This window comes from Diadema antillarum, unplaced genomic scaffold (assembly GCF_040938485.1).
Source record: "Diadema antillarum isolate AM-2024a unplaced genomic scaffold, OU_Dant_1.0 scf00000095, whole genome shotgun sequence".
In the NCBI taxonomy this organism is placed as follows: domain Eukaryota; kingdom Metazoa; phylum Echinodermata; class Echinoidea; order Diadematoida; family Diadematidae; genus Diadema; species Diadema antillarum.
Window position 1 is genome coordinate 2,710,588 of NW_027270984.1, and position 9,514 is coordinate 2,720,101.

General features: G+C 37.2%; 1 protein-coding gene across 1 annotated transcript; it reads right to left on the bottom strand.

Moving 5' to 3' along the window:
- Nucleotides 1–240: 240 nt before the first annotated feature.
- Nucleotides 241–8,580, bottom strand: LOC139718521 (uncharacterized). Its single transcript, XM_071629994.1, has 2 exons — nucleotides 7,883–8,580; nucleotides 241–442 (listed from the first exon to the last, which is right to left on the bottom strand). Exons 1-2 carry the CDS (start codon nucleotides 8,578–8,580, stop codon nucleotides 241–243), a joined length of 900 nt encoding a protein of 299 aa, XP_071486095.1.
- Between the last annotated feature and the right edge of the window lie 934 nt (nucleotides 8,581–9,514).

Here is a 9,514-nt window from a genome sequence, read left to right on the forward strand (position 1 = left end):
GAAGGAAAACTGCCGGTCCCGAGCACTTCGTTATAACGGGAGTGCACTGTATACCACTTCGCATTGTGAGAAGGTCAGAGCCAATGGTACGTCAGCTTTATCCATATTACATGTATTTGCCTATTTTAATTTGGCACGGAAGTTATGATATGTAGACAATCATGTCGTGATGTCAAGTTATTTTCCTTAGCCCCGCCCCTTCCTCCCCTCCCACCCCGAATCAGGGATCGCATTGGACGGCTAATCCATGACTGTGCCAGGGGGTGTGGCCACCCGTTCCTCCTCCTCCAAAGAGCTGAATCCTTCAACCGGTGTAGCTGGTGGACCCTCTTCGCGGTCCTCGGGGATAGCTGTCATATTGGCTGAACCCTGCTGAGGGTTCATGCTATTTCGACTCTCCGAGCGGGGGAGAATGTTTTTGGTGTCAGACGCATCGATGGCACTGCATTGTGGGTGAGAGAAACACAACAAGACACAGATGTTAATGGTATTATAAAAAGCTATACAAAACAAAACAGAAAAATACGGCAAAGCCTACTTTTGCCATGATGACCATAGGAAAAAAAACCCGAAAAAATCAAACCCACCTAAAAAAAGTGCTTGTTATTGATTACACATTTGTTGGAAGTCTAAAATGTATACGTTTTAATTTCAGCGTTATGGATCTCTGGTTTCTATATCTCTTCCTTTTCCATCGGTATAACTTAGCCAATTGAAAATCCACATGAGAAATGGCGTGAAATGGTGGAAATCATAAACATCCAACGGTGTATAGACTATATCGGTGTCACAAAGTCACTAAAAACATAGATTTCGTGTAAATGATCTCCCACAATAACTTCTCTCAGCCACTGCTACCTAATATATATCATCCCCAAACCCATCCAAATATCCAATTATCCAATTATCCAATTAGCATCTAAGAATATGATATCTCACGTGCGGTCACGAAACATTATATATGTTCCTGGTAAACAAGTCCATTACTGGTTTCCTCCAAATGGATTCCTCAAGTATAGGTTTCCTTTTAGGCTGTAGGAGTTTTACCTGGCCGACATGACGGTTGTCAAGTCACTTCATTGTGATTAGAGTCTGCACGATGTCATGATCCATCCCAACCAAATCTAAATGTATGAAGTGATAAATATATATATATATATGTACACACATATATATTTCAATCAATAGTAGCTCAATTCAGAACCTTAACAGCCGATGTTTTGAAAATAGAGCTACATGTATTAGTATGCTCCCAAATTACCAATCTTTTAGCAGTCAACGTACGCAAGCTATACACACTTCATTATCATTAATGCAAAACGCTTAAGCTTTTTATGCAGATTGTTTAGTCAACTAGGGTGATTTGTCCAGTCTGTTTTTTTTTTCTATTCAGAATGGCATCTACAAAGGGTGCTATCTGAACTGAATACAGTATCAGCCGAGTGTTATATTCTTCTCCACTCATGCAGTGGACCGGCTGTCTGTACAATGTATTTATAATATGTTAACCTGTATTTTGTTGGAATTTGGTGTGTGCTTTGTTCGCTATAGAGTTTTACTTGGCAACCGTGTACTTGCACCATATAGTGATGGTTGGCGGTACCAGGGTGTTGGTCTTCTTGGGGCATAGGGATGGGGTGATCTTTTGCTCCGTAGTTATGGAACAGGAGAAATCCGTATAAGTGATAAAAACGGTTTATTCATAGATGTTCCTTGTGAACAAGCCCGTTGCTGGTTCTTTCCAAATTGATTCCTCGGGCAAGGATTCCCTTACGCTGTAGCTGCCTGAGATCTGTACCCTGCAGGCATGATGGTTGTCAGATCAATTTATTGTAATCTAGAGCCTGCACGGGATTAAGATTCCTTGTAGTTGAATTTATGGTTATATCATAGTGTATGTGATAAATATATTGATATGATTGCCGGAATTTTATTGCGATTAGATCCAGCACGGGATATGGTCCGTGACAACCAAATCCACGCCTACCGCATTATCCATGTGAGAGATATTTGTTATGATTCTCAATATTCATCAAACCCACCTGCAATTAAAGTTTTTTTTTTGTTGTTGTTGATAAATACCCTTATGATATAATGATAGTAAGTTATATCCTTTTGTTGAGATATAGTTTGGTTTTTTTTTCTGATTAATTGACATCAGCCGAATGCTATATTTTTCTCCACTCACGCAGTGGACAGGCTGCACAGTGTATTATAATACAATTGGCGTGACAATAGGCCCTACATAATTCCCTGCATTTCGTTCGATTTTGGCGTGTGCCTTGCGCTTTAGAGTTGCCCTTGGCAACCGTGTACCTGCCCTATGTAGTAACTGTTGGCGGTCCCAGCGTGTGGATCTTGTTGTTGTTGTTGTTGATATATACCCTTTACGATAACGACAATAAGTTAATAAAATGTGTTTGGGTGTTTTCTTTTTCTCTCTCACTCTCTCTTGGTCGAAATATTTTTCTGATTAATTGGCATACCAATTCAGAACTCAATCAGCTGATGTTTTAAATATCTAGGTATGCTCCCAAATTACTCAACCTTTTAGCAGTCAACGTACACAAGCTAAATTTCATTATCATTATTGAAACACGCTTAAGCATCTTATACAGGTTGTATAGTTATCCAGGGTGAATTGTTCAGTTTGTTCGTCTTGTTCAGGGTGGCATCTGCCAACGGGAGCCGACAGTATCAGCCGAGTATTGTATTCTTCTCCACTCACGCAGTGGACCGGCTGCACAGTTTAATACAATTTATTACAACATACTATGTCAATTTGTAACTTGTTCGAATTTGGTGTGTGCTTTGTTCGCTATAGAGTTGCTCTTGGCAACCGTGTATTTGCCCTACATGTTCTTTTTGTCCAGGATGGCATCTGCCAACGGGTGCCATCAGAACTGACAGTATCAGCCGAGTATTGTATTCTTCTCCACTCACGCAGTGGACCGGCTGCACAGTTTAATACAGTTTATTACAATATATTATGTCAACTTGTAACTTGCTCGAATTTGGTGTGTGCCTTGTTCGCTACAGAGTTGCCCTTGGCAACCATGTATTTGCCCTATATAATATACTGGCCGTCGGCGGTCCCAGCGTGTTTGTCTTTTTGGGGCATAGGGACGGGTGATCTTTTGCGCTGCAGTTATGGGAGAGGAGGAATCCGTATAGAATTAATGATAAAAACGGTTATTTTTTTTTTTTTCATTTCTTGTAAAATTGATTCTTCGGGTAAGGATTTCCTTCCTAGAGTTGCCCTTGGGAACCTAGTATTTGCTCTATATACTGGCGGTTGGCGGTCCCTATAAGACTTGAGATGTCTTCTCTTCTGTCATAACACAATACGTATTACATACATGTGTTCCCTCTATTGATCGGATATAGAACAATTACCGGAGTTTTATTATAACTTATTTTGAATATTAGTATTCATGCTTATGACAAACTGTTCTCTTTATGTTTGTGCCTACTTAGATCGTATTAATGTTATGTAAAGGACGATCCTATTTTCCTTTGTAGACAACGTTATATTAAGAGACAACGATAAAATGTGTAACTGCAATATTGCAACAATCTCCACAGTCAAATTGTTCTATACTGCCCTCTACAGGTGCCCTCGTGGACTCAAGCAACGGACAACACGCTCACCCTTTAATACGCAATTCTATAGACACAGCATTCAATTCAATTAATGATGATGACTTTTTTGATTTGGCAGGACCTTCTTTTGAACAAAACGAATCAAATATCAATCAAATGACAATTTTTTTGATAATTATGTTTCTGACAGTTTTAATTCATCGCCGCAAGAATTAGACTATGATTTTGACACAGAGAACCAATTGCAAAGTCCGTCTTCTGAATATCTTACTCAATCCCAATTTACCAATGTTGTCAAGGAATATGATAGTACTACTTTTTCTCTTTTACATTTTAATATTAGAAGTATTAATAAGCATTTTGAAGAATTGAGGTTATTTTTAAATAGTCCCATCATGCATAATATCTCGGCGGTAGGTTTAACCGAAACCTGGCTCTCTCATGACTCCAGTCTTCCCTTCGCTCTCGACGGGTACGATTTAGTGGTTAATAACAGACAAAATAGGGTAGGTGGAGGCGTTGCCATATATGTTAAACAAAATTATGATTATGTAGTCCGCGATGAGTTCACCAGTATGACTGATTTTTTTGAGTCTTTATTTATTGAAATCACAGTTCCAGGCAGCAAAAATATAATCATAGGTGTAGTATATAGACCACCAAACGCGAATACTAAATCATTTTTAGATTATTTTTCGGATCTGGTTAAAAACCCACTTTTTATCAACAAAAATTGTTTTATAATGGGTGATTTTAATATAGATTTGCTAAAACAGAATAATATGTCGCAAGATTTTTTGGAAATATTTTTGTCTGCCTCTTTTTTACCCTTAATATCTAAACCCACACATATAGTTAATGAATCTGTTTCTTTAATTGATAACATTTTTTGTAACATTCTTCCTCCTCCTGATTCTTTTGTAGTACTCTCAGATATCACCGATCATTTCCCCATCTCGACTGGTTTTTCTTTAAATGGAGCAGTTAATAATAAAAACAACAATATATTTAAACGAAGAATTACTCATGAAAGTATAGCCAGGCTAGGTGCTAGCTTAGACACCGCAGACTGGTCGTGTATCTTTGATACAGATGATGTTAATTTGTCTTATGAATATTTTATGAAGATTTTTATCCAACATTTGGACATTTGTATTCCAAAACGTAGAGAAAAATCAGCTAATTACAAAAAAATACCCAGGCTCCCATGGATTTCAAAATCGCTCCTGCGTTCAATAAATAGAAAGAATAATTTATATTACAGATTTAAAATGAAACGTACTGAGCAATCAAAGTTGAAATACACTAGTTACAAAAATACTTTGACGAAAATTATACGAATAGAAAAGAAAAAATATTATACTAATCAGTTACAATTTTATAGGCATGATATGCAAAATACATGGAAAGTTTTAAAGCAAGCCATTAATATATCAAATGTTAAGTCAAATATTACAAAAATTAGATTTGATGGTGAAATTCTTGAAGATTCTCAACAAATTTGTGATGTTTTGAATAACCATTTTTCTTCAATTGGGGAAAGCCTGGCAAGTAATATTCCTCCCTCCACAAAACATTTTTCCGAATTTTTGGGTCCCCCAAATTCTAGTTCAATATTTTTTAATCCAACATACACTCAGGAGATAATTAATATTGTCTCTGATTTCAGTTCCAAAAAAAGTGCTGGACACGATGACATCAGCAATTTTCTTTTAAAGGGGGTAATATCGTCAATTGCGGATCCCTTAGCTCATATATTTAATCTATCCCTTTTTAATGGCACCTTCCCCGAAAGTATGAAAATAGCAAAAGTCATCCCCTTGTTTAAAAAAGGTGACAAATTAGATGTAAATAATTACCGACCAATTTCTTTGTTAAGTGCATTGTCAAAAATTCTTGAAAAAATTATTTATAAAAGAACTATTAATTTCTTTAAATTTAATCATATATTTACGAATTTTCAATTTGGATTTAGGGAGAAACATAGCACCACACATGCATTATTGAGTTTTATAGAAAAAGTGGCACATGCTATCGATAAATCTTCTCATTTGATAGGTTTGTTCCTGGACTTCTCCAAGGCCTTCGACACCATCAATCATGATATTTTACTTAACAAATTACACCATTATGGAGTGCGTGGGAAGGCCTTGGAGTGGTTCAGGAGCTACCTCATGAACAGGAAACAATATGTTTCTTTAAATGGTTGTAATTCACAAATATTAAATATTAAATGTGGGGTGCCACAGGGAAGTTTATTAGGTCCACTGTTGTTTACTGTTTACATAAATGATTTTTGTAGATCATCAGATGTTCTTTCTTTTATTCTTTTTGCAGACGACTCAAATCTATTTTTTTCACACAATAATCTTTTTACCCTTGTTAATACAATAAATTTAGAATTAGAAAATGTTGCCCAGTGGATAAAAGCAAATAAGCTATCTCTTAACCTTCAAAAAACAAAATATATGCTCTTTAGTAATTCTACTGAGGCATTACCTGTTGATATTGTTTTAGATGGTACTCCACTCGAAAATGTCTCCCATATAAAATTTCTTGGAGTAACAGTTGACAATAAGCTGTCCTGGAAATTTCATATTGACAGTATATGTAAAATTATTTCACGTAATATTGGTATAATTAATAAGCTTAAGTTTTGTTTTCCTTTGTCGTCCCTGCTCGTATTATATTCATCCTTAATATTGCCATATTTAAGTTACGGTATTCTCGCGTGGGGAAATACATATAAAACATTCTTAGATAAATTACTTTTATTGCAAAAGAAATCACTCCGTGTTATATGTCATACTGCATTTTTGTCCCATACTGACCCACTATTTTATGAGCATAAAATATTGAAAATTAATGATTTGTATCTGTTTAATCTAGGACAATTTATGTATAATTATAATAAAAATAATCTCCCAAATATATTTCAAACAATGTTTCAAAGAAATCAATCCATTCATAATTATCCAACACGGCGATCAAATGATTTCCATTTGCCATTTCTGAGAACTTTGTTGGCTCAAAACACATTTATTTACGACGGGCCAAAGTACTGGAATTCACTTCCCAGTAACATTACTACTGCTCAATCTCTGAATTCCTTTAAGAATAAATTAAAACCATTTTTATTGAAACTTTACAACATCCAACAGAGTTAGTTTCCCTTTATCATCTCAGTCAAGTCATCATTTTTTTTGCATAAGTCCTCCTATTAAACTATGTCCCTCTCTGTGTTCTAAATATAACGATGTGTTTTTTTTTCTCCTGCATTCTTACCAACATAACTACGTATAAAAAATGTTTTGCATTACATTCAATCCAGCTTGTATTTTATCACTTATTTTACATTATGAAATCCAGATTGCTTGCGTCCACGATGGCACATGCTGTAGTTCCCTCTTTTTTCTCCCTTTTTTTCCTCTCTTTTTTTCCTCTTCTTTTTCCTTTCCTTTTCTCTCTTTTTCCTCTTCCCAATCATTTTGATGTCAGTTGACATCGGTTCGTTTATTGTGTTTTATATTGATGTTTTGTGTATTTTTCTGAGGGTCCCATATCGTACAAGCTTTGCTTCTTAGTGGGACCCTCCACTTCCATCCTCATCCTTAGTTGACTTGTATTATACGCTTTATGTATTTAACAAAGATGTAATCACATCTACTTTTCACTTTCATAATTTTCTTATGTACCTTTTCAAGTTTTGTTCTGTATCACAAATATCCCGTGTATACGCAATGTACATAAAGTTCTTTGTTCATTTTGATGGAGGTGAAAATAAAGTTGAAAGTTGAAAGTTGAAAGTTGAACATTGGAATAAATCCTCTCAACCGTCAACGAGGATCACGAATTTACATAATTGGATGAATAATAACTCGTATGATAAATGTAACCATGATGATCATGATAATTGAGTGCTACAAACCCTCCACTTAGAATAGTATCAGCAACTTATCTGGTTATCACAAGGCAACAGCAGTGACTGGTACATTGTCAAGTTTTTGTTTGTGTTTGAGCTGTTAATGATGTCGTCAGATTTGATGTCAGTATTTTCTGGTGCAAATCATCTTTTATAGGGCCTCATTTTTTTATAAACACAACAACAACATTGTGAAGTTTGTCTTCATTATAATATCATTAAGAAAGGGGAATGGCGTTAAGATTTGTGAACAGGCCATTAGGAAACTTGGAAGAAGATAAAATCATATACCATTATATCATAGCATCATTGGTCCATATCAATATATATACACATTGGCTATAAACAGTCACATACCTATTGGCGAAGTCGGCGTCCCCGTCAAGTCTTTGAATGCCACCCGCAGCGGACTTGGCTCGCTTCTTCTTCTTCCCCTGTCGACTCGATGTGGGTCTAATCTGAACCGATAGCCCGCCCTCTAAGTCAGGCGCCGTCTTAGGTCTCTTCTTCTCCTCGCCGTCAAACTCTCCTTTCTTTACGTCGAGCTCGCCCTTCTCAGCATCGGCCTTTGCCTTCTTCTTCTCCCTTCGTGTCTCCCTCATCTTGGCGTGCCGAAGACGTACGTACGCCACGATGACGAGGAAGACAACGACGCCGACACCAACGCATATGAGGGCGATGCCGGCCGTACCGGCGTTGCTCGTTGTCCAGTGTCCAGTCACTCCGACCAGAACGCCGACACCGACTAAGGCTACGGCCATGATGCCGAAGCACGTATTCAGGTATTTCCAGGACTTGGACGTCAGAGTGTCCGGTGGCTTCTCAGGCGGCGGCACCTGGCTTCGCAGAGCTTCCATGTTACGGAGTGCGATGACCCCGCTGTGAGGGCGTGGTGTTGAGGGTCGAGAGAGCTCGTTGTCGTAGCCCATCGACTCGGCGTGGGCGTCATTGAAGGCGTACCGCATCTCACGAATCCGTTGCTTTCGCTCGCGCCTCGCGGCTGCCTTGGCAGCGGCCCGCTTCATCCTCACGCCCTGGTGCTCGTGCTTTCCCATGCTTGATTGTTTCGTTTAGATTCTTCACTGAGACAAGCTGTCTTCTGAATTCACTCTTTTCAACCCAAAAGCTGTATTTGTGCAGCTGCAACTTTTTCCTGCAGTAAACATGTGGTAAACGTTTCAGTATAGTGCCAGGCCTGTGCGTTGAACATCGAACAGTCAATTGAACAAGGTATCTGTAAAGAGCACATAGGGATCTGAATTAGTTGATAACTGAACGACGTAGTGAGTACTTTCCCCTTCAACGATTCGTAACTATGGCAACGATGCGAAAATAAATCCCATCGTTATTACCGCCTATAAATCATTCAAGATGAGCAGTGCAGTGATGAGTGAGAAGCCTAGTACAAGAAGTAACAAAATTTATCCCTTCCCCTTCTCTGCGAACCCGCGACACTGAAATCATGTGCAACACTACAACTAGCCATTGGCATGAAATTAATCAAAACGTTATTAGCAATGCATATCGATTGAACACAAGCAAGGGGAAAAAATCCAGTGACAATGCAAGCAATGTGTTGTTTATTAAAAGCAATATATCAAATATCATGGCATGCGGGCTTAGCAGATATGAGAGCATGCAACGTGCAAGGATGACAGAATATTGATTATTTTGTGTCAAAGCAGTTGCATGATATTTTAGTAGTCACAGACTAGCTTGTGATTATATTTGCCCAAGGGGGTAAAATGTCATATTTCAACGCCCCAAACTTAAAACAAAGCGTCATGGTGTCGAAAGGTGCACCTGTGTGCTATACAAAGAGCAATTATTATTATTATTATTATTATTATTATTGTTATTATTATTATTATTATTATTATTATCATTATTATCATTATTATTATTATTAATATTATTATTATTATTGTCATTATTATTATTATTATTACAATTATTATTATTATTATTATTATTATTATTATTATTATT